The 27,687-nt window shown below is 37.7% G+C and overlaps 1 protein-coding gene and 1 long non-coding RNA gene across 5 annotated transcripts in view; one reads left to right on the forward strand and one right to left on the reverse strand.

The window, feature by feature from the left end:
- Positions 1–27,687, forward strand: part of RBL1 (RB transcriptional corepressor like 1) — a 64,903-nt gene that overhangs the window by 32,760 nt on the left and 4,456 nt on the right. Inside the window, exons 15-22 of one of the 4 annotated variants that reach the window (XM_049650831.1) lie at positions 4,979–5,245; positions 6,039–6,250; positions 13,016–13,192; positions 14,660–14,731; positions 16,599–16,689; positions 21,838–21,986; positions 23,397–23,561; positions 25,997–26,202. In XM_049650831.1, the coding sequence (XP_049506788.1) occupies positions 4,979–5,245; positions 6,039–6,250; positions 13,016–13,192; positions 14,660–14,731; positions 16,599–16,689; positions 21,838–21,986; positions 23,397–23,561; positions 25,997–26,167 (1,304 nt within the window). In that variant the 3' untranslated portion in view covers positions 26,168–26,202. Of the gene's footprint in view, positions 1–4,978; positions 5,246–6,038; positions 6,251–13,015; positions 13,193–14,659; positions 14,732–16,598; positions 16,690–21,837; positions 21,987–23,396; positions 23,562–25,996; positions 27,671–27,687 lie in introns of those variants that run through there. The other 3 variants (XM_049650830.1, XM_049650832.1, XM_049650833.1) reach the window with 3 other exon arrangements.
- The window catches only part of LOC125936639 (uncharacterized), a 53,679-nt gene that overhangs the window by 11,335 nt on the left and 14,657 nt on the right, over positions 1–27,687 (reverse strand). The window lies entirely within an intron of this gene.

Below are 27,687 nucleotides of genomic sequence, written 5' to 3' on the forward strand. Positions count from 1 at the left end.
AAAAATCTTGTCAGGAGACAGGGGCACCTGGGTGGCTCAGTCGGTTGAGCGTCTGACTTCGGCTCAGGTCATGATCTCTCGGTCTGTGACCGAGCCCAGCATCGAGCCCTGTGCTGACAGCTCAGAGCCTAGAGCCTGCTTCGGATTCTGTGTCTCCCTCTCGCTCTGCCCCTTCCCCGCTCATGCTCTGTCTTTCTCTCTCTCTCTCTCTCTCTCTCTCTCTGTCAAAAATAAATAAACATTAAAAAAAAAATTTTTTTTTTTAAATCTTGTCCAGAGGCACCTAGGTGGCTCAGTCCATTAAGCAGCCAACTCTTAATTTAGGCTCAGGTCATGATCTCATGGTTTGAGCGCTGTGTCCAGCTCCACACTGGCAGCATGGAGCCTGCTTGGGATTCTCTCTCTTTCTCTGCCCTTCCCCTGCTTGCTCATGCTCTCTCTCTCTCAAAATAAATAAGCTTTTAAAAAATATATAAATAAAAGCCTTTAAAAAGGAAAAAAATCTTGTCAAAACTTGTATTTACCTATTTGTTTCATCAAAACTTTTAAAAATGATCAGTCATTAGGGGCGCCTGGCTGGCTCTCAGTAGAGCATGTGACTCTTGATCTCAGGGGCATAAGTTTGAGCACCACATTGGGTGTAGAGATTACTTTAAAAAAGTGATAATTTAAAAAAAAGCTATGAGTCCTTAATGTTTAGCAAAATGGAAGATAATAAAAGTATTTACATAATACAGTATAAAGCACTGGAAACATTGAGAATGGAAGTGGTTTGTTTTTCATCTTTTTGGTTTTTGTTTTTTCAAGATTTTATTTTTAAGTAATCTCTATACCCAACACGGAACTCAAACCCACAACCCCATGATCAAGAGTCACACACTCCACTGACTGAACCAGCCAGGTGCCCTGAAAGTGGTTTGGTTTTCTTGTTGGTGGTTTTTTTTTTTTTTTTTCTTTTTCAAACTTACAAAGAATAGTTTAAACAGTGCTTGCCACCTCCTTCTCCTGTAATTTATGCTGGTGAATGAGCATCTTTTCTGTGCCTTGGTGAACTGTCATGTTCCTTTCTAAATTTGGATCAGCTTTCAACATTTTATACTTTGTGTGTTTAATTCTTTGAAATATCTCTGAGAGTTCCTCAAATGTGAAGTTTTTGCCATCATCACTTTCTGTTGGATATCTTCATCCTTTTAATCTCAACAACTTTCTTCAATTATGTCAACGAATTTCACTTTCAGGAAGTTCTTCAGGCTGTGTATCTAATCTCTTGAACAGTGTCAGTGTCAGTATTCCCAGAGTCAGTTGTTCCTTCTGTAACTTTACTGACGTTCTAAATTAATTTCAGTTTCAGCATTATCACTTTCATTTCTTTGTTGCAATTTTTTTTTTAAGGTTTCTTTTTTTTTTTCTTTGATGTTTATTTATTTTGAGAGAAAGAGAGAGCACAAGCTGGGGAGAGGGGCAGAGAGAGAGAGAATGAGAATCTCAAGCAGGCTTCATGCTCAGCACAGAGCCTGATGTGGAGCTTGATGCCACGAACGTGAGATCATGACCTGAGCTGAAATCAGAGTCAGACATTTAACCGACTGAGCCACCCCAACACCCCCGTACTTTTTTTTTTTTTGATGATTCCCCTCATGTGTCTGTTTTTATAAAATGTCACATAGGGTTTTTCACTGGAGACAAAGAGACAACATAACTGTATGCTTTCCTGTGCTCATGAATTGAATAGCAGATGTGCCCTGACCAATCAGTGACAGACTTTGAAAGAATTAACATGATTAGTTACTGATCATGATTCACATCTATTAGTTATATAATGATTTGTAAACTAAAGTTTGTTTATGCAGTTATAGTTAGTACATCATGGAAACTGAAATTTGAACCATTTTGTTAGGCTGTTATTTTAACTAAACTATGGTAACTTAAATTCTTGCATATTGGAACTGAACAAAGCATGAACAGTCTGTGTGAGAATGTGTGCATATGTGTATGTATCCTTGACTGTAATATATATATGTATATGTATGCATACATATTTATATTTTATATGTGTGTGTGTGTTTACAGCCTAGCTAGACATCTCAGAACTAAGATCATGAATAATGGTCACCCAAATATGATTCTCTCCAGATGGTGGTGTTTTGAGTGGATGTTACTTTCTATATTACAGTTTTTTGGTATTCTAAGAATTTTCTTTTGGTGAGCTCTTTTGTTCATTGGGTTATAATTCACATACCATAAAATTCACCCTTTTAACATGTACAGTTAAGTAGTTTTTAGTATATTCATAAGACTCTACAATTCTCACCATTATCTAATTCCAGAACAGTTTCATCAGCCCAGAAAAGAGACCCCATATTCAATAGCAGTCACTGTCCAGTTCCCCCACCCAATCCCCTGGAACTACAATCTGCTTTTTGTCTCTATAGATTTGCCTGTTCTAGAATTTTATATAAATAGAATCATATAATATGTGGCCTTTGTGCTTGGCTTCTTTCATGTAGCATGTTTTCAAGATCTATTTATATTGCAGCATATATCAGCTCTTCATCTTTATGACTGAATAATATTTCATTGTGTGGATATGCTATATATTGTTTGTTCATTCGTTAGTTGATGGACATTTGGATTATTTCCACTTGTTGGCCATTATGAATAATGCTGCTGTGAACATATAGGGCATATATTATTTTTATAAGTAGAAGAAAAAAGTATTTTCTCATAGGGGTTCAGGCAAGAGAATCAAATAATGGAAAAACCTTAGAAAACAATATTGAGCCTTGACTCTAGGAAGAAAAAGACATAATATTAATTTCTGTATTTATTAAATGTAAAGAGTTGTTCACTGTATCTTTTCCACTTCTGTGCTAAGAAAAGATAATTTGAAGGGGTTTGCAGCTAACCTCATGGCTATAATATGAATCCTCTCTTGACATGTCAGCTTTAGGTGCACCTGGGTTGCTCAGTTGGTTCAGCGTCCGACTTCAGCTCAAGTCATGATTTTGCGGTTTGTGAGTTTGAGCCCTGTGTCAGGCTCTGTGCTGACAGCTTGGAGCCTGGAGCCTTTTTCGGATTCTGTGTCTCTCATTCTCTCTGCTCCTCCCCACTCACACTCTGTCTCTCTCTCTCTCTCTCTCAAAAATAAACTTAAAAAAAAATTGTTTGAAATGTCGGCTTAAACATTCCTAGTCAGATTCAAGGGCTGTGTTGGATTTCTTATGTATAAAGGATCCAGGTACACTCCTATTAAGTGATCATGGGAGTTACCACAGAACTTTCTATCTGCCACTGAGGTTGGGAAATCAGAGCTATTTTCATAAGCCCCAGAAATGCAGAGATTTTTATTAAGACATAACTGTTTCTCCTCTCACCTTATTAATACAGAGAGCTGTCAAATCATTTCCAGAAGTTATTTTTATACCTTGTAAACATGTTTAATAAGTCATCTCTACACCCAACATGGGGCTCGAACTCACGAGCCTGAGATCAAGAGCCACATGTGCCACTGATGAGCCAGCCAAGTGCCCTGAAATGCTTTCACTTTAAACAGCACATTATAGGTAGGACATCTGAGTGGCTCCGTTGGTTAAGCGTCCAGCTTCAGCTCAGGTCATTCATGATCTTAGTTTGTGGGGTTGAAGCCCACATTGGGCTCTGCACTGTCAGTGCTTGTGATTCTGTCTGCCCTTCCCCGACTCCCGCTTTCTCTCTCTCAAAATAAATAAATACACTTAAAAAAAAAAAAAAAAAAAAGCATACCATAGGAGTGTCTGGCTCAGTCAGTGGTGTGTGCAGCTCTTGATCTTGGGTTGTGAGTTTGAGCCCCACAATGGGTATAGAGATTACTTAAAAAAAAAAAAAACTTTTAAAATAAAAAATACGAGCGCCTGGGTGGTTCAGTTAAGCATCTGACTTTGGCTCAGGTCATGATCTCACAGTTTGTGAGTTCGAGCCCCATGTCGGGCTCTGTGCTGACAGCTCAGAGCCTAGAGTCTGCTTTGCATCTGTGTCTCCCTCTCTCTCTGCCTCTCCTCCAGTAATGCTGTGTCCCTCTCTCAAAAATAAACATTAAAAAATAAATAGATAAAAATAAAAAGTATATTATATACCTGTAAAGAATCAGTGGGTCAGGGAAAGTGGGGAAGGATTGTGGAAAAAGATGTAGGGTTTTTAGGGGCTAGGAGAACCTTTACACACTTGGTATATAGGGAAAGCCACTCCTATGGAAGGATAGCGTTGAAAACTAAATATAATCTATAATCTTTTAATCAACACACTACTGCCAACCCTCAGATTAAGGCAAGTTAAATAGAGTCTTATCACCTTTGCTCATCTTTATCTTCTCGTGAGCTTATAAAAGATGATTCTGTACCTACTAAATCAGAAAGCCATAGGGGCACCCGGGTGGCTCAGTAGGTCAAGCGTCCAACTCTTGATCTCAGCCCAGGTCTTGACCACAGTGTTGTGAGTTCAAGCCCCATGTTGGGCTCCATGTTGGGCGTGGAGCCTACTTAAACAAAAGAAAAAGCCGAAGCTACTGCCTTAAGCTGCTTGAAGTATGGGTGTGTAGGAGGGGGCAAAACTGTGAACCAAATCACTGATTTTTCCTTCTCAGATGTTATTTACTAGATAAGATTGGGAGACAGAAGCTAATTAGACTGCTCAAATTTAGTGGTCACCTCATTCTACCTCTCAGCTTCTATTTTACCCTTAATATTTTGCTCCTTTAATAGTAGGCAGAGGTTCAAGAAACCAGGAAGATGAGCTATCATAATTTTCACATGTAGTAACTTTTTCATACCTCTTTTGCTATACTCTATATTCTGTGAAGATAGAAGCCGTGTTATTTACTGCTGAATACCTATTGCTTAGCATATAGTAACTCAGTATCTATTTTTTGAGTGAATGAGTGAACCTGATTTATTAGTTTAGAATACATATCAAACTATTTTAAATTTATTTTTCTCTCTATTAGATATGCAACCGTTGTCTCCAATTTCTGTCCATGAACGCTACAGTTCTCCTACTGCAGGGAGTGCTAAGAGAAGACTTTTTGGGGAAGATCCCCCAAAAGAAATACTTACGGACAGGATCATAACAGAAGGAACAAAATTGAAAATTGCTCCTTCTTCAAGCATTACTGCTGAAAATCTATCAATTCCACCTGGGCAAAGTCTTCTAACTATGGCCACAGCCATAGTCACAGGGACAACGGGACATAAAGTTACAATCCCATTGCACGGTAACATTTTAATGTATTTATTTTATTTTTTTTCTGAGTTGGTTAGTAATTTAAGAAATGTGTTGCTGAGTTGAATCACATGGCCTTTTTGATCCAGTTTTTTTTTTTTTAACCTATACCATTTTTTTAATTTATTATTTTAGAGCAGTTTTGGGTTCACAGCAAAATTGAGTAAAAGGTATAGAGATTTCCCATATACCCACTACCCACACACACACAGACCTCATCACCATCAATATACCAAAGAATGGTGTATTTCTTACAACTGATGAACCTACATTGACACATCATTATGACCCAAGTCCATAATTTACATAGAAGTACACTGTTGATGTACACTTCTATAGATTTTGATGAAAGTCTGATAACATATATCTACCATTATAGTATTATACAGAATAGTTTTACTGCCTTAAAAATCTTATGTATTCCACCTTTTGTTTTGTTTTGAACTTATACTGGTTTTTGAATTTTCATACTTTCATGAATTTACCACCCTTTTCATTGGACTTATTTTCTTATCTGAGCTTTACACATGAGCGTGTTAAGCAAAAATCTTTTTTCTTAATTACAAACGTCTCCTTAAGAGTTCAAAAGAAAACGTTTCAGAGCAGAAATAGAAAACAAGAGTGTTATAACCTAGAATTGCAATTTTTGTAGCTTTCCTCTTTTCTAACCTATTCCTATGTTTGGATAGCTAGTTAGGTAGGTAGGTAGGTAGGTAGATAATTGACAGTTTTTCTGGACCACATGCAACTTATTTCTAAAATAGAATTCTTGCTTATACATTTAGGTATTGCAAATGATGCTGGAGAGATCACACTGATACCAATTTCCATGAACACAACTCAGGAGTCCAAAGTCGAGAGTCCTGTGTCACTTACTGCTCAGTCATTAATTGGTGCTTCTCCAAAACAGAACCATCTGACTAAAGGACAAGAGGCACATACAGCTGGAATAAGCAAACCAAAGAGAACTGGGTCTTTAGCACTGTTTTATAGAAAGGTATGTGATTTTATGTATGTGATTTTATGACATCTAAAAAGATCTCATTTGACGCACCGCCTGGCTCAGTTGGTAGAGCATGCAACTCTTGATCTTAGGGTTGTAAGTTTGAGCCCCACATTGGGTATTGGGTGTAGAGATTAGTTAAAATATTTAAGGAGCACCTGGGTGGCTTAGTTGTGGCGTCCAATTCTTGATTTCACCTCAGGTCAAGATCTCACACTTGGTGAGATTCGGTATCCTGTCAGGCTCTGCACTGGCAGCATGCAGCCATCTTGGGGTTCTCTCCTTTCCTCTCTCTCTGCCTGCCTCTCTCTCTCTCTCAAAATAAATAAATAAACTTCAAAAATAAATATTTTTAAAAATTAAAAAATGAAAATAAAATGTCATTCAATCAATGCAAGAAAGATTAACAGCAATTTTAGCCTTCTTTTTTGGGTGTGTGGTAAAGTGGACATAAAATTTACCATCTTAACCATCTTTAAGTGTATATTAAGTACAAAAGTGTCAGGGGGCCTGGGTGGCTCACTCAGTTAAGCGTTCGACTTCGACTCAGGTCATGATCTCACGGTTCGTGCGTTTGAGCCCTGCATCGGGCTCTGTGCTGACAGCTCAGAGCCTGGAGTCTGCTTCAGATTCTGTGTCTCCCTCTCTCTGTGCCCCTCCCCTGCTCACGCTTTGTCTCTTTGTCTCTCAAAAATATTAAATAAGCATTTAAAAAAATTAAAAGTACAAAAATGTCATTAAGTACAAAATTGTCATTGAGTACATACATATTGTCGAGGAGCTTTCACCACTATCCATCTCCAGAACTTTTTCATCTTCCTAAACTGAAACTCTGTCCCAAACAATTACAATAATTCACCATTTCTCTCCCCACCACTGGCTCCTCGTAACCACCATCCTACTATGAATTTGACTATTCAGGGTACCTTATATAAGTGGAATCATACAATATTTGTCCTCTTGTGACAGGTTTATTTCACTTAGCGTGAGTCTTCAAGATTATCCATGTTGTAGCATCATTCAGAATTTCCTTCCTTTTTAAAAATTTTTTTAAGTTTATTTATTTTGAGGGAGAGAATCCCAAGCAGGCAAGCTCCATGCTGTCAGCACAGAGCCTGACGCAGGGCTTGAACTCATGAACCATAAAATCATGACTGAGCCCAAGTCAAGAGTCAAACACTTAACTGACTAAACCATCCAGGTACTCCTGTAGTAAGTTTTGAAATTAGGAAATGTGAAACCTCCAACTTTTTCTTCTTTTTCAAGATTATTTTGGCTATTCAGAGTCACTTGAGATTCCATACGAGTTTTAGCATGGATTTTTCTTTTTCTTTTTAGAATGGATTTTTCTATTTCGGCAAAAAACATCTTGGGGATTTTTTTTTTTAAAGTAGGTTCTATGCCCATCATGGAGCCCAGCACAGAGCTTGAACTCACGACCCTGAGATAAAGACCTGAGCTGAGATCAAGAGTTGGATGCTTAACCAACTGAGACACCCAAGCACCCCATCATGGGGATTTTGATAAGGATTGCATTGAATCTGTAGATTGTTTTGACTGGTATTGACATCTTAACATTATTAAATTTTCAGTCCAGGGGTACCTGGGTGGCTCAATTGGTTGAGTGTCCAACTTTGTCTCAGGTCATGATCTTGTGGTTCGTGGGTTTGAGCACCGTGTCAGGCTTACTGCTATCAGCATGGAGTCCACTTTGGATCCTCTGTCCCACCCCCCCTTCATCCCCCCACCTCTCAAAACTAAGTAAACATTTAAAAAAAAAAAAGTCTTCCAGTCCATGAACATGGGGTGTCTTTCCATTTATTTGTGTTTTGAGCTTTTTGTTTTGCTTTTTTGTTTTTTAGTTAACATGCAGTGTTTTATTATTTGTACTTTCTTTAATTTCTTTCAGCAGTATTTTGCAGTTTTCAGTATACACTTTTATATACTTGGTTAAGTTGATACCTAAGTATTTTATTCTTTTTCAGGCTATTGTAAATGAAATCATTTTCTTTATTTTTGGATTATTCGTTGTTGGTAGTATAAGAATGAAAGAGATTTTTGTGTGATGTTGTATCCTGCAACTTCGTGGAATTCATTTATTATTTCTCACGTTTTTTAAGGGCTTTTTAGAGTTTTCCAGTATTCTACACATGTAAACTACACACAGAGGTGATTTTACTTCTTTGCCAGTTTGGATGCCTTATATTTCTTTTTCTTGCCTAATTGCTCTGGCTAGAATTTCTAGTACTATGTTGAAAAGTGCTGAAATTGGGCATCCTTGTCATGTTCCTAATCTTAGGGGAAAAGCTTTCTTCTTTTCTTTGTTTTACTTTTGAGTATGTTAGCTACAGATTTTTCATATATGGCATTTATCATGTTGAGGTAGTTTTATTCTATTCTTAGTTCATCGAGTGTTTTTATGGGGAAAAAGGGGGGGGGCTTTGGGTGGCTTAGTCAATTGAGCATCTGACACTTGATTTTGGCTCAGGTCATGATCACAGGGTCACGGGATTGAGGCCCAACATCAGGCTCTGCCATAAGCATGGAGCCTGATTAAGTTTATCTCTCTCTCTTTCTCTCTCTCTCTCCCTCTGCCTCCTCCCCAGCTCACACTCTCACTGTGTAAAATAAAAATTTTTAAAAATTAGAAAATAAAATTTAAAAAGAAAAAAGCATTTTGGATTTTGTCAGTTGCTTTTTCTGCATCAATTGAGATAATCATATTTTTCCCTTTATTCTGTTAATGTAGTATATTACTCTAATTGGTTTTTCTATGTTAGACTATCCTTCCATCCCAAGAATAAATCATAATTTGATCACACTGTAAAATCCTTTTAGGGTATGCTGTTGTGTTCAGTTTACTGGTACTTTGTTGAGGGTTTTTGTATCAATATTCATGAGATATTGGTCTATATTTTTTGTAGTATCTTTGTCAGCTTTGACATCAGGTAATATACGTTTACCCTTTTAAAAGAAACATATTTGACCTCTTAAGAAAACATTATGATTTTGGTGAACTGTGTTTGACTCAGGCTTATATGGTGTGACTCCATTTCATGATATAACTTATATATCCTACCAACTTATGTTCTTATATCACTTTGAGCAGTTGGCCATCCTCTGAAATTTAGTGGAACTACATTGTGTTAGGTTGCTGTAGATTAGAGTTCATTGTGGGACAGGTGCTTCTTGGATCTTACAGATAAGCTTAAATTATTGAAGAATTGTTACAAAAATTGGTGGAATACTGGGTGGCTACACAGTTTTTATCATAAATCCAATGTGTTACCTTTTATTTATTTTTTTAAGTAAATTCTGTTCCCAAAGTGGAGCTCAAACTCATGAGATTAAAAGTCACATGCTCTATGGACTGAGCCACCCAGGCACCCCTTACTGTGTTACCTTTTAAATTAAGATTTGACCAATTTCCATTATGATACATGCATTACTGTAGTATTAATGAAAAAGGACTGAAAGATTTAACATAGAAATAATTTCAATTTGCCCTACCCATTTTTACAAGCACTGTCAACTTCTGATAAAACAGGTAAGTTAATTAGATTTTTATAACCAAACATGATTCTTCTCTAAAATAAATCCCAGAACTGAAAGTACCTCTGTAGTCTACTCTATATAACTACCTGGCTGGCTAGCCCATTCTCAAGAATTATAAAGGAGGGGCGCCTGGGTGGCTCGGTTGGTTGAGCTTCCAACTTCAGCTCAGGTCATGATCTCAAGCCTCCTGATTTCGAGCCCTCATCGGGCTCTGTGCTGACAGCTCAAAGCCTGGAGCCTGTTTCAGATTCTATCTCCTTCTCTCTCTGCCCCTACTCCACTCACACTCTCTCTCTCAGAAATAAATAAACGTTAAAAAAAATTGTGAAGGAAAAAGAAAGCACTGTTTTTTGTCTTAGCATTGTGATTAGGGTTTAAGACTTAAAAATTTTAAGAAATTATCTTTCCAAGTTGCTTTTGATGCAAATTTAAATTTATTTCCTCTAGTCTTTTTAATCATAATTCTTGAGAGACTTGCCATTTTCTCTACTTCCCACTGCCTCCTCTACTCTGCCTCCATGACTACTGCCTCCACCTTGTGCCTATATAAGGCCTGTTTTTTGTTTTTGTTTTTAAAGTTTATTTATTTATTTAGAGAGTGAGGGAGCACGAGCAGGAGAGGGACAGAGGAAGGGAGAGAGAGAGAATCCCAAGTAGGCTCTGCGTTGTCAGTGCACAGCCCGATGTGGGGCTCAGTCCCACAAACTGTGAGATGATGTCCTGAGCAAAAATCAAGTCGGACACATAACCTACTGAGCTACCCAGGCACCCCTAGTTCTGAATTTTTAATTCTGCATTTATTTCAGAATCTTGGGTTTTTTTCTTTCCATTTATTTATCTATTTGAGAGAGGGACCAGACAGACAGAGAGAGTGCAAGCTGGGGAGAGGGGCAGAGGGAGAGAGAGACAATCCCAAGCAGGCTCCATGCTCATCGAGGAGCCCAATGCAGGGCTCAGTCTCACAACCCCAGGATCATGACCAGAGCCAAAATCAAGAATCAAACACTTAACTGACTGAACCACTGAACCACTCAGGCATCCTTCTTTCCATTTAATTATAACCTGTTTGACATAGATTAGAAACTAGAAAAACTCTATCCTAAAAGAGAATAGGATGTCTGTATAAAGAACATATGTGTCCGTAGGGCGCCTGGGTGGCTCAGTCGGTTGAGTGTCTGACTTCGGCTCAGGTCACGATCTCGCGGTCCGTGAGTTCGAGCCCCGCGTCAGGCTCTGTGCTGACAGCTCAGAGCCTGGAGCCTGTTTCAGATTCTGTGTCTCCCTCTCTCTCTGATCCTCCCCCGTTCATGTTTTGTCTCTCTCTGTCTCAAAAATAAATAAACGTTAAAAAAAAAAAAGAACATATGTGTCCGTATCTATAGTGAATTCAAAATAACCATTCCTTGAGTAAGTTGCAGCTATTATCTATGCTGAATTCAGCGTGGTGCTGGTGTTCCAGGACTGAATAGAATGTACTATGAATTTTTTTGTCAGAATCAGACTTCCAGAGTATGTGTTTCTTTAAGGCATTGGATCAACTCTGTAAAAGATACTTAACAAATATTACTTAATGACTTATTATTTTTAATCTTTTTAACTAGGGCCATTATCTTTTGTTTTCTGTGACAAATGTAAAGTTCTGGCATCTTTCCCACTGCACTGACCCAAATGGATTCTGTTTATCTTTTGGCCAGATGGACTAGAAACAAGGGGATAGGATGCAGAAAAAATGAATTTGCTATAAAATGAATCACTTGTGGCTTTGGAGTCTACCATTTGACTATCAGATTAGTGTGTTGGATAGCTTATATTTGTTTTTAAACTCTTATTTGTGGATTATTTTCCTGCCAAAGATACTTTTTTTTTTTTTTTAATTTTGAGAGAGAGCAGGGGAGGGGGCAGAGGGAGAGAGAGAATCTTAAGCAGGCTTCATGCCCAGCACAGAGCCTGACACTGGGCTTAATCTCAGGACCCTGGGATCATGACCTGAGCCAAAATCAAGAATCAGATGCTCAACCAACTGAGCCACCCAGGCGTCCCCAAAAATAATTTGCTGTAAGGGATGCCTGACTCTTTTTCCCTGAACATTTAAATTTGAAGACTTAGTTCAAACAGAATAGTGTGATTTAGAGATACCACAGCAGGGTCACCAGTTTTTAAAACAGTAAAACATAATGCTTCCTGGATGATTGGAAGCCATTTTAGAATCTTGCAGGACCTTCAGGTCATTTGCATTAGTTATCAATTCGTATAAAAGTTGTATATGAAAGGTTCAGGGCATTGAACTAAATTTACTCTGATGTACTTAGAAACAACAAAAACAAAAAACCTTGTATCTCATTTACTTTAATATTCCATTTATGTGCTCATAAAAACAGTGTAGAATATAGGGAAGGTTTTTTAAATGGTTTTGCTTTCTGACTTATTCTTGAAATCAAACATTTTAGTTCTTTATTATCTGACTTTTTTTCAAAAAAAATTTTTTTTTTTAATTTTTTTTAACGTTTATTTATTTTTGAGACAGAGAGAGACAGAGCATGAACAGGGGAGGGGCAGAGAGAGAGGGAGACACAGAATCCGAAACAGGCTCCGGGCTCTGAGCTGTCAGCACAGAGCCCGACGCGGGGCTCGAACTCACGGACCGTGAGATCATGACCTGAGCCGAAGTCAGACGCCCAACCGACCGAGCCACCCAGGCGCCCCTCAAAAATTTTTAAAGATTTTACTTTCAAGTAATCTTTCCACCCAGCATGGGGCTAGAACCCCCAACCCCGAGATCAAGAGTCCCACTCCACCAACTGAGTCAACCAGGCACCCCTATTATCTGACATTTTAGACTTCCTAGTAATCTTTTCTGAACAAAAAAAGGTATGGGGGATTTCTGAACACTTGAAAAATTATGTATTCATAATGATCGTGATGCAAGTAAATCTTGCATTTTAGTGTTTTTTACTTTACATAGATGACAGGATAGAGGACATCTTTTCCAAAAGAGTTTTTAAGACAGTCTTCTGAAGAGAATTAAAGTCTCCTGCCAGTGAACTAGTACTATAGAACAGAAATTTTATGTAATTTTACATACATTTATCAACAGCCTAGGTATTTGTTAATCTTGGCCTGAAAGCCCATGTTCATGGTAAGACATAAATTCGAAGAATTATTTACTGGGTTTTTTTTGCATCAATGTGCTACCTTCCATCTTAGGTCTATCATTTATCAAGTGTACGATTACGAGATTTATGTTTAAAACTGGATGTTTCAAATGAGTTACGAAGGAAGATATGGACATGTTTTGAATTCACTTTAGTTCATTGCCCTGATCTAATGAAAGACCGACATTTGGATCAGCTGCTTCTCTGTGCCTTTTACATCATGGCAAAGGTAATGTATAAGTTGGGGGAAGCTCTTTGCCCTAGTTACCCATTTTTGAAGCACAAAGTGAAAATCTTTTGCACTTAATTGTTAGTTTGTTCAAATGCCCACTATTGTTAAGTAGTAAATTCCAGCTACTGCATCTATTCTCTGGACTCTCCATTTCATTTTGTAATAATCAGCTTTCCCACATCATAAGAATACATTGGTTGTAAAGAAATTGGAAAAGGTCTTAGAGACCATTTGTATAAATGGTTCTCCATACTATTAATGTGAACATCATTTTTACCTCCATCGCTGTGACCCCTCTCATCTAATACTTTACAATAAAATGATCATTATGTTGTAGGTTAGTAATTGAGGCCCAGAGCTGAAAGTAACTTGGTCAGTTATACAATTAATAAATGGCACCCTAGGATTTCTTATTTCATAATTTAATGAACTCATACTTCATAAAATAGCTTCTCTAACATACTGCTTTCCAGTGATTTTTTGCACCACCTCAGAAAAGCATTTTACTTTCTAGGTGCTACAACATGCTTTCATTCATAAAATAGTATGTCTTACTTGCTTTTTAAAATTCTGATATACCTGAAACAATCATCTATAACTTTGGTCTGAACCGTATTGACCACACTGGCAGTACTAGCAGATGTACATAGTTAAGACCTAATTCTTAAGCTTTTTGAGGCAGAGGACATGTTTTCAAACTCCTTTTGACTCCTCTCTCACAATGCCTTTAAGATCTCTATACAAAATAGAGATTAATAAATGTTATTACCTAATATTTTGTGTTTTCCATGGAACTCTCAGAGTTCAGGCTTTGCCATTTTTAGCTCATCATTATGGAAGAACAGGTTTAGTGCTAACGGACAGTAAAGCAGAGAGAAGGAGTAATTTAAGTAAATTTTATAATAACAAATAGACTGGAAGGGATACTGTTATGGATCACCAATTCATTTCCTTCCTTTTGGCCACCACCATAACTTTTCTGTCTAAGCATTAGAAACCATATAGTCTGTCCTAAAATATTAAAAACCTAATCCTGTAATAATTGTTCAGTTTTCTTGTGAATCACCATAAGACATTTTTTATCCTTTAGTAAGTGGCTACTTTACTTTTAAGAGGGTACTTTAAAAGTCAGTAAAACCAGAGACTGCAGGGGATGCAGCAGATCGGAGTTTTCTGGTATCATTCTTTTTATAAAAAGAAATGTATTTTCAGTAAAGTTATACCATAGCAATCTCAGTGCTTTTGATTAATGAAGCTATTAGCTGAGTCCCCACAGGCCACAAAGCCTGAACTTTAAAGGTAGTAAAAAAATCATAAATGGTAGTGGTTTTTAGTCATGGACTGGCCTGGGGTTAATGACTTTCTGCAGGACTGCTCTCACTGCCAACCTATAATTGAAGCTTTTGTTCAGAGCCATTTTTCTTTTAAGAGCAACTGATAAATGCAGAATTTACTTTTCCTTAGGTAACAAAAGAAGAAAGAACTTTCCAAGAAATAATGAAAAGTTATAGGAATCAGCCCCAGGCAAACAGCCATGTGAGTAACATTTTTCCTCCCGTCCAAAAATAGATTTGTACTAGTTCTCTGTTGACAAGTCATAGAAAAGGTAAACTTCTTTTATAGTTTTACTGTACTTTAGATTTTTTGGTTTAGTGGATATCATTAAACTCTAAAGAAAATTTCAGTAAAAGCCAGGAAATTGGCTGTTTATATACTCATCGATATATTTGCATATATTTGTCATGTGTTTTCCTATTCCATTTATTTGTTCATTTGTTGAGTGGGGACATTTTTCACAAAAAATCTAATGAAGGGAAGTGCCTGGGTGGCTCAATCTATAGAGCATAAGATTCTTGATCTCAGGGTCGTGAATTTCAAGCCCCACGTACTATATGGAGCCTACTTTAATAAAAAATCTAGGGGTGCCTGGATGGCTCAGTTGGTTGAGTGTCCGATTGTTGATTTCACCTCAGGTCATGATCCCAGGGTTGTAGGAGCCCCGCATCTGGCTTTGCACTGACAGTGCAGAGCCTGCTTCGGATTTTCTCTCTCTGCCTTTTTCTCTTTCTTACCCTCTGCCCATTCCCCACTTGCACACGCACTCTCTCTCTCAAAATAAGTAAACTTTAAAATAAATAATCTAATGAAAATCATCTATAATAATGCCTGGCTGGCCCAGAAGAGCACGTGACTCTTGATCTCAGGGGTCATGAGTTTGAGTCCCATGTTGGGTGTAGAGATTACCAAAAAAATAAATTTAAATACTAATAATATTCTCTAATTGTGTGGGACTTGATTCTCTAATGATGTTTAAAATCCCGTGAAATTTGAGGATTTATTAGCTCAAGTCTAGCTTCATTTGCCACCTACTAAGAATCTTAATGTTTGAATCTTTAAATAGATACCAAGCATATTTGATAATGTCATTTTATAATAGCCATGGTAAAAATCCTATAAAACCTTTCAGTCATGGAAATATAAAATGCTAGCCTAGTGGCCGGACACATAGTAAGTATTTAATGACTATTAGTTCCATATTGTTACTATTACAGCTGAAGAACATACAGTTGGGCTACCTTAAGGCTTTGACCACTCAGGAGCTTAGTTGCTGAGCTCTAGGGAGCATAATGACCTCTTTTCTAGCCTTGGTGATCTGCCATCTTAGGAAGAGAGATGTGATGTGATGTAGCTACCCAGATATCCCATGCTTAAGTACTGGTAGTCACACCCCCTTCTAAGAGAGCCCCACATAGAGTTTCACTTCTTTAAGCTCTAAAATACATGGAAGAGCCAAGAGTGTCTGGACCTCTTCAGAAAAATCTTTCAGGAACAGATTCTAGAAAGGTCCAGATTATCCCTAAAGATCATTAAGGTGAAGTTAGTGTGGGTCCAAAATGGACCGAGCCATAGCTTCCTAAATATCCTCTCATACCTACCACCCATAGGATGAGGGGAAATGGATTATGCCTTTCAGCTGTCTTGGAGGTAGGAAAGAATTTAGAAGAAGGAAGGGAAACATTTTCATGTGGCCATCTGAAAGGAGATGGGAATGGAATGGGAGTAGGAAAACAAGCCTTAATGAAATCAAATGATTCTTATGCAAGGAATTAAAAGGAAGAACAAGCTCAGATATTTGAAGTTGCTTTTATTTGGCAAAACCTGCTCATCGGTGTTTAGTTTTTGTAAACTACAATGGCAGTATTAGGTGGTAGGCTCTGTTTCCATATCCCCTCTACTAAGATGGTTGCTATAATCTATATTTACCAGCCTAGTAACATTTTGCCCTTGATTATCACCAATACAGACAAATACCTTTTAACTGGCATGATATTCTGTTCTTATTTTGGTTTTGCTTAAACTGCATCTTTATGACTTAGCAGTCTTTTTCCACTCTAACCTGTAGGTCTATAGAAGTGTACTGTTGAAAAGTATTCCAAAAGAAGTTGTGGCATACAATAAAAACATAAATGGTGATTTTGAAATGACAGATTATGGTAAGTTGCCCAATTTAATATTCTATATGTAATACCTTTGATTACATTGTACATAATGCAGTGGATGTCAGGCAGCATGGAGTTAGTGATGTAAGTGGAATGGATAATGCATATGTGAAAGCATTTGGGAAGAAACAAGTTTGAGATAAGTATGAGTCAGATGCCTCCATCCAAAGAGGTTGTGAATTTAAACCATTTTTCCCCTATTAATTGTGCTTTAGAAGAAGTTTTGTGGGGTGCCTGAGTGCCTCAGTCGGTTGAGTGTCCGGCTTCGGCTCAGGTCATGATCTCACCGTTCATGAGTTCGAGCCCCACGTCAGGCTCTGTGCTGACAGCTCAGAGCCTGGAGCCTGCTTCAGATTCTGTGTCCCCCTCTCTCTCTGCCCCACCCCTGCTTGTGCTCTGTCTCTCTCTGTCTTTCAAAAATGAATAAACATTAAAACATTTTTTTTGTTTTAAAAAAGTTTTGTAGTATACTTACAACATTAATAAAACACATAAAAGGCTCTTAGTAAATTTTAAAAATAAATCTGAATTACAGGGGAAGTATGGTAGCTGTCAGTGATCTGCCTGGGGTGACAATTAAGGAAATGTCTTGTTCATTAATAAGTATATAAGTATTCTTCCACCACCAACAAAGCTGCCATCCTGTTGTTACCATCATGATATGTAAGACTTGAGGCACTAGGAAATTTTTTTCAAAGAAAGGAAAATCAATTATTCATATTGTCAAGGTAATTATTCCTATGTTGATAAGCTGTAAAAATGCTTCTTCTGCCCATCTTTTCCTTGTCTCATCTTCCCATTACTTAATGTGTACATGTGTAACACATGTACTGTGATGTATTCTACAGTGTGGGACATTTAGATTATTAACCGTTATACATAGCTTTGTGAGGAACATCACTGTAGCTTAATCTTTGATCCATATCCTTAGGATAAATTCTTAGAGAAAATTGCCAGAGTCAAGGACTCTTTTTTTTAATCACGTAGATATCCGTGATCATTATGGTGTTTATTGGGATCTGAACTTTTAAGATCTTACTCACCAAAAATTTTTTTAATAACAATGCCCTAGAATCTGCCCTATTTAAGGATACATAAGCCAAGCTCAATTCTTTTTACATAGATATATTATTCCTGAGCCTTTTCAAGGCAATGGAAGTGTATTAGGCAGTAAAACTGAAAAAATGCATATATATTATATATACGTACATATATATCAACTACAAACGTGTGTATAAAATACACACACACACACACACACACACACACACACACAGAGCCTTTCTATTTTTGTAACACATGTTGCTCATCTGTCCCAGGTGGTTTTTCTGTCCATGCAAAACCAGGCATGTGGAGTGGGGGTAGAGACAAACAGGCACCAGAGGTTAGCTGGAAAATAATGTTCTCTATGAGAAACAAAGTGACTACTAGCAAGTATCTGGCATACAAGGAGCAGTGAAGTTCAATAGATACAGTATCTGCAAATGAAATTTGAGGTTAATGAAGGTTAGCTACTCTCTACAACCTAAAGGTTTCAAATCAACTTCTGTTGTATATACATTTATTAACTAGATATTTATTAGCAAGCAAACAACCATTTTTAAGATTTTATCCAATGGTGATGGCACAGAGCTGCGCAACTATCCAGTGATAATGGACTCAGGAATTCTGGCACCAAAAAGGAAAAAGTTACAGTGGAGGATACAGTCAGGCAAGTTTATGTTCAGATAAGATATGTTAAAGTTTCTCCAGCTATGGTTGGTTGCTATGACTTAAACATAACAAAGAACACCACATAGTGAAGAACAATTCTGGTTCTATAAAATTCTTAATTAGGTATAAAATGATTACTATTTAGAAAGCACACATAGTTTATGCATCCTATATAGGTTGTCCAAACACCCAGCTGTCCAACCACCACCTCACACATTAAAGGTTCACTTGAAGCAGGTGCCAAGATTCCAGATTCAGGACTCTGTTAGCCTTAAAGCCAGGATCAAGCAAATGACATGCATCAGAGTTCAGGGCAGGTCTTCATTATCATCCATAATAGTAAAGCTCCACAGACTTCAGTGAATCACTCATCTGTATCATGATATTGTGGACAGTGTCTCAAATATGTTAACCAGTCTATTTAAGTACTTCTAATTTCCCCAACATGCACCAACTTGAAGCATTAGGCTTTCATAACAGTCACTATTTTCATCAATAAAAACCAGATTCTTAAATTTTTAAATTGCTTTTTAATGTTTGTTTATTTTTGAGAAAGAGAGAGACAGAGTATGAGCAGGGGAGGGGCCAAGAGAGAGGGAGACACAGAATCCAAAGCAGCCTCCAGGCTCCAAGCTGTCCGCACACAGCCTGATGCAGGGCTCCGGCTCACAAATGGTGAGATCATGACCTGAGCCAAAGTTGGCCGCTTAACCAACTGAGCCCCCCAGGCGCCCCTTGAATTTTTTTTTTAATGTTTATTTTTAAGAGAGAAAGAGCACACGAGGTGGAGGGGCAGAGAGAGAGGGAGACACAGAATCCGAAGCAGGCTCCAAGCTCTGAGCTGTCAGCACAGAGCCCATTGTGGGGCTCAAACTCACGAACCATGAGATTGTGACCTGAGCTGAAGTCAGACTCAATCGACTGAGTCATCCAGGCGTGCCCACCCCCGCCTTTTTTTAATGAATAAAAACCCATTTCTTACATTGAGTATGTTAATTAGCAAAGCATTGGCCTTTGATTAAGATAAACCTAACAGAAACTCTTATAGTAGCTACCTGTTGGGAATGAGCTTCCTGATCAAAATACCAATTCTTCACCATTATGTCAGCAGACCACCCTAGACTGGCATTATTGACTAGAACACTTGAGAGACCCAGATTACAGCTTAATCTCAGTAACAAATATAATACTCAAGTGTATAATGGTACACTGACAGGTTTACAGTACTTCCTCAGAGACTTGTTTTAAGGATTACAAAGAATGATGTAAGTATGATGTTTAACACAAGACCTGTTTATAGTAAGACCTCAGTAAGTAACAGCTGTTACTTAATTTTTTATTTATTTATTTATTTATTTATTTTTTTTGAGAGAGCGAGCATGAGTGGGGGAGGGACAGAGAGAGAATCCCAAGTAGGCTCCATGCTGTCAGTAAGAGCCCAATGCACAGTTTAATTCCATGAACCATGAGATCATGACCTGAGTGGAAACCCGGAATCAGACAGTCAACCAACTGAGCCACCCATACACCCCTATCATTTTTTAAGCAGTATAAAATTTATGGTTTTTTATTAATGAATATTTCTCTTTAAATGTTTTTTTTTTCTTTTTCTTTTTCATGCTAATTTGTCTAAGGCCATATTCCTTATTTGCAATATTTTAAATGTTGTTGGGGTGCCTGGCTGGCTCTGTCGGAAGAGTGTGTGACTTTTGACCTCAGGGTCGTGAGTTCAAGCCCCATGTTGGGTGTAGAGATTAAACATAATAAAAACAAAATACTTGAAATGTTGAGTAGGTTACATTAAAAGAAAACAGTAGAAGCAAATTCTCTCATGAGACAAAAATTCTGTTTTCATATGAGATATATAATATTGGTAACTGCATATTGAAAATCAGGTAACTTTATTTCACATTATGCCCATCTTAAAATCACCAGATAGACAATGAAGATATAAATAGAGCACATTTTTACTTGTTTTTATATTATGGCCATGCCTTTTAGAGTTCACAAGAAACTGCCAAAATATCACTGTTTGTTTGTTTGTTTGTTTGTTTGTTTGTTTTTTTAAGTAGGTTCCACACCCAACATAGGGCTTGAACTCACAACCACCAGATTAAGAGTTACATGCTCTGCTGACTGAGCCAGCCAGGCATCCCACCAAGGTCCCAGAGAGTTTTAAATGTTTGGTTCCTTCAAAATAAATAGAGCCCATTACTTTATATAAATATTAATGACTAGAATTGGAATGACACACAAATCTGAAGACTGTGTATAGTCTCTGTGTCCAGAAATTTCTAATCAAAGGAGGACCTTAAATAATTTTGACTGATCCATGTAGTGAGAATAACCTACGACAGCTGTTACAAAGCCAGTATGGCTTGGAATAGCATTTATTAGGATGGTAGTAGGTGTTACAGGGAAAGGGGACTGTGCATAAAAAAATTTGAGAAGAAGGGCCTGGGTGGCTCAGCCAGTTAAGCGGCTGACCCTTGATTTCAGCTCAGGTCGTGATCTTGTGGCTCATGAGTTCAGGCCCTGCGTTGGGCTTTATGCGACAGCATGGGGCCTGCTTGGGATTCTCTCTCTCTCTCTCTCTCTCTCTCTCTCTCTCTCTCTCTCTGCCCCCCTCCGCCAATACATAATAAATATATCAATAAACTTAAAAAGTATCGTTGTGAAAAAATTCTTGCTGAAATAGTATCTAGAGAAAAGAGTATTAGCCTTGGGGTGCCTGGATGGCTCAGTCAGTTAAGCTTCCGACTTTGGCTCAGGTTATGATCTCCTGGTTTGAGTTTGAGCCCCACATCAGGCTCAGAACCTGGAGCCTGCTTTGGACTCTGTCTCCTTCTCTCTCTGTCCCTCCCCCACTCACACTCTGTCTCTTGCTGTCTCTCAAAAATAAACATTTAAAAACTTAAAAAAAGAGAAGAGTATTAGCCTAAGTACATGTATTTGTATTTCTCAAGTTTCCAATTTAATTTATACATAATATAGATGGGTTTCAAACATTTTCTAAAAACATTAATTGCTTTATATAAAGATTTGTGTTTACTTTTTTTTCCCCTTAAGTTGGTTCCAAATCCAGCATGGAGCCCAATGCAGGACTTGAACTCACGACCCTGAGATTCAGACTTGAGCTGAGGATCGCCTGGGTGGCTCAGTCAGTTAAGCATACAACTCTTGATTTCAGCTCAGGTCATGATCTCATGCTTTGTAAGTTCAAGCCTTACATCAGGCTCTGCTGTCTCTCTAAATAAATAAATGAACTAAAAAAACCAAAAAAGATCTGAGCTGAGATCAAGAGTCAGATGTTTAACTGACTGAGCCACCCAGGCGCCTCTGATTTTGTTTTTATATCATAGAGTTGTGATTCAGATCACCACTTTGTGTATTATAATACATCTGTCATAACCCTGAATCTTTTAACAGAATTGGAAGATGCTACAAAAACACCTGACTGTTCTAGTGGACCAGTGAAAGAGGAAAGAGGTGATCTTATCAAATTTTATAATACAATATATGTAGGAAGAGTGAAGTCATTTGCACTGAGATATGACTTGTCAAATCAGGACCATGTGGTATGTTTTATATTTTACTATGATATGAATATTCATAGTCATAGTTAGATTACTATAAGTTTATTAGATAAGTGTTTCAGAGTTAAAGTGTCACTGATGCATTTTATAGGAGAAAAAAAAAAATACCAGTAATTAATTAGAGAATGATTAAAACTATCATACAACACAGACCAGAAGAAATCAGGGAAATTTTATCCGTATTATGATTATGTTGCTGGAAATTATGTTAACATATGGGCAACTACTAGATGAGAATGTGGAAAAAAGAAAACAATTCTGCTAATTTTTTCTCTTAATTTTAATTTCTATTGTAATATATATATATATGAGATAAATGTTTTTCTCAAGATAAAGAGAAAAGGAAATAAAGAGGCCTGAATCATTAGTAGAGGCAACACTAAGACATTTTAATGCAGATTTGGCAGTACTAGCAGGCCTGTGAAAACATCATCGGTTTATAAGCTGAGGTTGGTTCCCAGGAGAGCAGACTTTAGTTGTAAGAGGAACCAAGTGAAACTGCATCTAGCCAGTAGCCATATATGTGTATTTTGTGTCTCCTTTTACATTTCAAGGAATGCGGTCTGTGACTATTCTCAGAGGCCATGACTATTCATTCAACTCCCATCAGTTCCACCTCCCCCTATCATGAATATGTCTGTCATGAGCCAATTGAAACTAGTTTTATTAGCTTCAGTTGAAGATGATGAAATTATTAATTAAGGAACCATCTCTATTTATTCCTAGAATGGAAACATTGTCGAGAATATTAAAGGAAAGTGCAGACCCTGCTTCCCTAATTCTATTTCTAAATAATTTGCATTTCAGTATAAAGTCTTAATCATTTCACTAACAAATTTGTTCCATGATGGACTCATCCTTCTGGCTCATAGAGTTCTGTCTCTCTTTTATTCTCTCTGCTATGGCTTTGGTTATGGGGCAGGAGGTGTATGTTATGTATATAGAGAGATTATCATTGTGTTAGAATATTGATTACTCTTTGCCTCTCCTTTCTGGCTTATTCCTATATACTATACTACACTCCTGGCTTATTACCACTTCTGGGTGTCTCAGAATTCTTCAGTATTTCCTGAAAGATGCAGGAAAATAAATTTTAGTATATCTGTTAGTAACTCTTGAAAAACAAGGGGTAATGGACCATGTCTTTGCTTTTTTTCAGCCATTAATAGATTCTTATGGTGTAGCTGACACATAAGAAATGCCAATAAGAATAAAAATATGGGGGCACCTACCTAGCTCAGTTGGTAGAACATGCAACTCTTGATCTTGGGTTTGTGAGTTCAAGCCCCATGTTGGGCACAGAGCCTACTTAAAAAAATAAAGGAATAAAAATATGGTGGGATTCAAAAAAGAACTTTTATCATACAAAAATTTACTTTTGGATTATTTCAGATGGAAGCTCCACCACTCTCTCCTTTTCCACATATTAAGCAACAACCAGGCTCACCACGCCGCATTTCCCAGCAGCACTCCATTTATGTTTCCCCACACAAGAATGCATCAGGCCTTACACCAAGGAGTGCTCTGCTATATAAGTTCAATGGCAGCCCTTCTAAGGTAAGGTGTTACAACAATCTGTGTACTTGTGTTAAAAATTGGATTTCATATTGCCAGTTAATAATCTTTAATCTTGCTCTTTGTCTGCAAAATTACTAGTAATAAATATGAATTGGGGCATGTGGGTGGCTCAGTCAGTTGAGCTTCTGACTTCGGCAAATGTCATGATCTCATGGTTCATGAGTTCAAGCCCCACATCAGCCTCTGTGCTGACAGCTCAGGGCCTGGAGCCTACTTTGGATTCTGTGTCTCCCTTTCTCTCTGCCCTTCCCCCACTCATGCTATCTCTCTCTCTTTCTCTCAAAAATAAATATTTTTTAATTTTTTTAAACACGTAAACCCACAATATTGGTCTTCACTTTTGACTCAGACTGTTCTTTACACTTCATGTCAGCAGGGCTTTATAAAGCATTTCTTTGTAATTAATATAGGGGTTGGATTGCTGCAGTGAATTGAAAAAAAAAGAAAATCCATTCCCTGCCTTGATCTGAATCCACAACCGGGCAGGAAAATAGATGAATAAGAAGGTAGTTTTGTCAGAATATCACAAATACCGTGATAGCAATATACACATGAGGTTTATGGATACTCAGGTCATGATCTCACTGTTCATGAGTTCGAGTTGTGTGTCTCCCTCTCTCTGCTCCTCCCCCACTCACGCTCTGTCTCTTTCTCTCTCAAAAATGAATAAACATTTAAAAAATTTTGGGGCGCCTGGGTGGCTCAGTCGGTTAAGCGTCCAACTTCGGCTCAGGTCATGATCTCGCAGTCCGCGGGTTCGAGCCCCGCGTCGGGCTCTGGGCTGATGGCTCAGAGCCTGGAGCCTGCTTCCAATTCTGTGTTTCCCTCTCTCTCTGCCCCTCCCCCGTTCATGCTGTGTCTCTCTCTGTCTGAAAAATAAATAAAGGTTAAAAAAAAAAAAATTTTTTTTAAATAAAATAAAAAAATAAAAAAAAATTTTTTTTAAATAATATGAACTGTTACTGTGGCAAGTTTCCTGTGATTAAGAGCAGTGTATTCAACTGCTTCAGTAGCTTAATCCATTACTATTGATGTGATACTAGGGAAGTTCACTGCAAGAGTCCATTGTGTCACCCTGCTTAAATACGATCTTGAGAAGGGACCAGTAAGGCAGGTGGTCAGACATGAGGAATATTGACTTTAAAGAAAAGCTTTCAAAGTGGAAGTTCCTTTGGTGATGGGATAGTGAAAAGTCTAAAAACAGAGGCCTTCTCTTATTTATGCGAACAGTTCTGTGGTTATCCTCATCTTAACTCCCGTACAGTGATGAATATGTGACAGTTATATGATTGATGTTTTCAGATACTTGAAAGGCTATCAAGCAAATATGTTTAGTACGTCTCCAGAAGTCAACCTCACTTGAGATAGAATACCTCACAGATTTGCATTTCCTCTTCATAGAAGTCGATTTCCTACAAGGATGTTTAGAAGAGATTCTTAAATGAAATCAAAGATGGGACCAGCTGACTTCTAAGGCAGTGATTTCAAAACCATAGACCAGAATCACCTGGGGGACCTTGTTGAACACGGATCTGTTCAATAGACCTACTGAATCCCAAAGCTCTGCCAGTCAGGTTCTCTAGACAGTTATGATCCACAGCTTTCAGGAGCCACTACTCTAAGGCCTTTCTACTCAATATAGCTTATAGACCTTCAACATCAGCATCACCTGGGAACATATTAAAAAAATGCAGGATCTTGGGGCACTTGGGTGGCTCAGTCAGTTGAACAACTCTTGATTTCGGCTCAGGTCATGATCCCAGGGTCTTGGGATTGAGCCCCACACCTCAGTACGGAGTACACTCAGTGTGGAGCCTGCTTGAGATTCTCTCCCTCTACCCCCTCCCCTGCTCACACGTGCATGTGCTCGCTCTCTCGCTCTCTCTCTCTTTCTCTGTCAAAAAAAAAAAAAAAAATTTAAAAATAAACTTAAAAAATGCTTGATCTCAAGCCTCATGCCAGCCTGCTGAATCTGAATCTGCATTTTAGCAAGATCTGCAGATGATTAGTAAGCACATTAAAGCTTAAAAAGCATTGCTCTAGGAAGAGGATTTCAAATTTCAAGGGAGCTCAGAATCACCTGGAGGACTTGATTAAACATAGATTGCTGAACTCCATCCCTAGAGTGTCTGATTCAGTAGGTGTTAGGGTGAGGCTTGAGAGTTTGCATTCCTAATAAGCAACTTGATATTTCTGCATCTGGTCCAGTGTCTTTGAGTACTACTGCTGTAAGGTAAATCCAGTTTTTAAAACCATGAAAAGATTAGATCTAATTGCTCTTATTATGTTGGCCTAGATTCAAAAGATAATCTCTACCCTAGTGTTCAGCTTTGGGTAGAGTGCAGGAAAAAGCAGTTAGCTTAGTTCTTTGCTTTTTTTCCCCTTTTACTCACACATGTCCTCTATTTTTGCAGAGTTTGAAAGATATCAACAATATGATAAGACAGGGTGAACAGAGAACCAAGAAGCGAGCAATAGCCATCGATGGTGATGCAGAATCACCTGCCAAACGCCTCTGTCAAGAAAATGATGATGTTTTGCTTAAACGACTACAGGATGTTGTCAGTGAGAGAGCAAATCATTAACATCCTTCCTGTTTCTACGCTAAAAGCACTTTCAGGTAGCAGAATGTTGGGGCTCTGTCCCTCAAAACTTTCAGCCCTGTAGATGGAAAGTATCACTGAATTACAAGAAAAATTGCACCAAAATTATGCGCTTTTTTTATGTCCAAAATTAATTGACAGTATATTTGAGTTGGATTGGAAAGCAATATTTCAAGTGCCTTTTAAATATTTTAATAGTTAAAGAATTTTTTAAACGTCTCTTTCTTGGGTTAGTTTTAGGATGAAGTAAGGAGATACCTCATAACTTTTTAGCTCACTTTTTTAAAATAAATGTCTCCTTCTATGCTTTGTAATATGAAGGTACATAATCTGTTTTTGGTAAGCACACTTTGAAATATTTCTGTTCTCATTTAATATTGAGCAGGGGGGCACATGGCTGGCTCAGTTGGGAGAACATGTGAGTCTTGATCTCAGGGTTGTGAGTTCAAGCCCCATGTCGGGCATAGAGATTACTCTAAAAAATACATATGTATATTGAATAGGGATTGGTTCCTATAGCACCTGAGCCAAAGTACGATACACCAGCCTGTCTCTGACCCACTATGGCAACTCCACATCCAAGTGCCACTACTATCCTGGGTTGTCTAGCTCCCTTCTCATGGCCTTTCTCTCTTTGAGCATAAGTAGATTCGTACCTGAGCTCTAGCTCCTTGCCTTCCAGACCTAATAAAGACCCTCTTAGCTGATGTCACAACCTAATAAAAGGGGTACTTGGGTGCAGCTTTCCAAAGAATCAGCTGTTCAATATTCACTTTTTCTAATGTGTTTCCAGAATCTGGAAGGACATGGATAAACCATTCTTAATTAATTTTGAGAAAATGTTATGAAATGTATGTTTTTTAAACTGAAAAACTTATTTTTTTTAATACAAAATGTTTAACTTAACTTATGTCTAACCCTGGCTAATTTGACTTAGTCTAAGATTTGGCTGTAAATTAGTAACTGCTATTGTCAGGAATTTTATTTTTAAATTTTAAGAAGAAAAGTGATTTTAGTCACATTTTACTTTTCTGCAAATTATATCCTCATTTTTTGTGTAGTATCTACACATGTTGTAAACCAAATAATATCAAATGTGTCTTAAGTCCTTGTATATATTTTTATGTAGCTGTAACTATTGTGTCATTTTCATCTTCATTATTATAGAAAACATACATGAACATTTGTACAGTGACTATATAAGAAGCTTTGGACATGTTTTTATTAGTTTTCAAGACTTGATATCAGTGTACATAAAATGGTTAATAAAACATTGGAGTTTTTGAGATACTGAAAAAAACTATATTTGTACTCTTTTCTGTGTGACTAGAAACAATTGTACAGCCATCTAGAACCTAGACCTTTTTAAATATCTGCTTTATATCTTTTAAATACCTTAGTGTAACTTAAAAGTTAATGTTCCTGGTGGTTTTCAGGGGCTAGGAGGAAAATGGGGAGTGACTAACTACTTGAGTACAGGGTTTCTTTTCTTTATTCCTTTT

Source organism: Panthera uncia (genome assembly GCF_023721935.1).
Source record: "Panthera uncia isolate 11264 chromosome A3 unlocalized genomic scaffold, Puncia_PCG_1.0 HiC_scaffold_11, whole genome shotgun sequence".
In the NCBI taxonomy this organism is placed as follows: domain Eukaryota; kingdom Metazoa; phylum Chordata; class Mammalia; order Carnivora; family Felidae; genus Panthera; species Panthera uncia.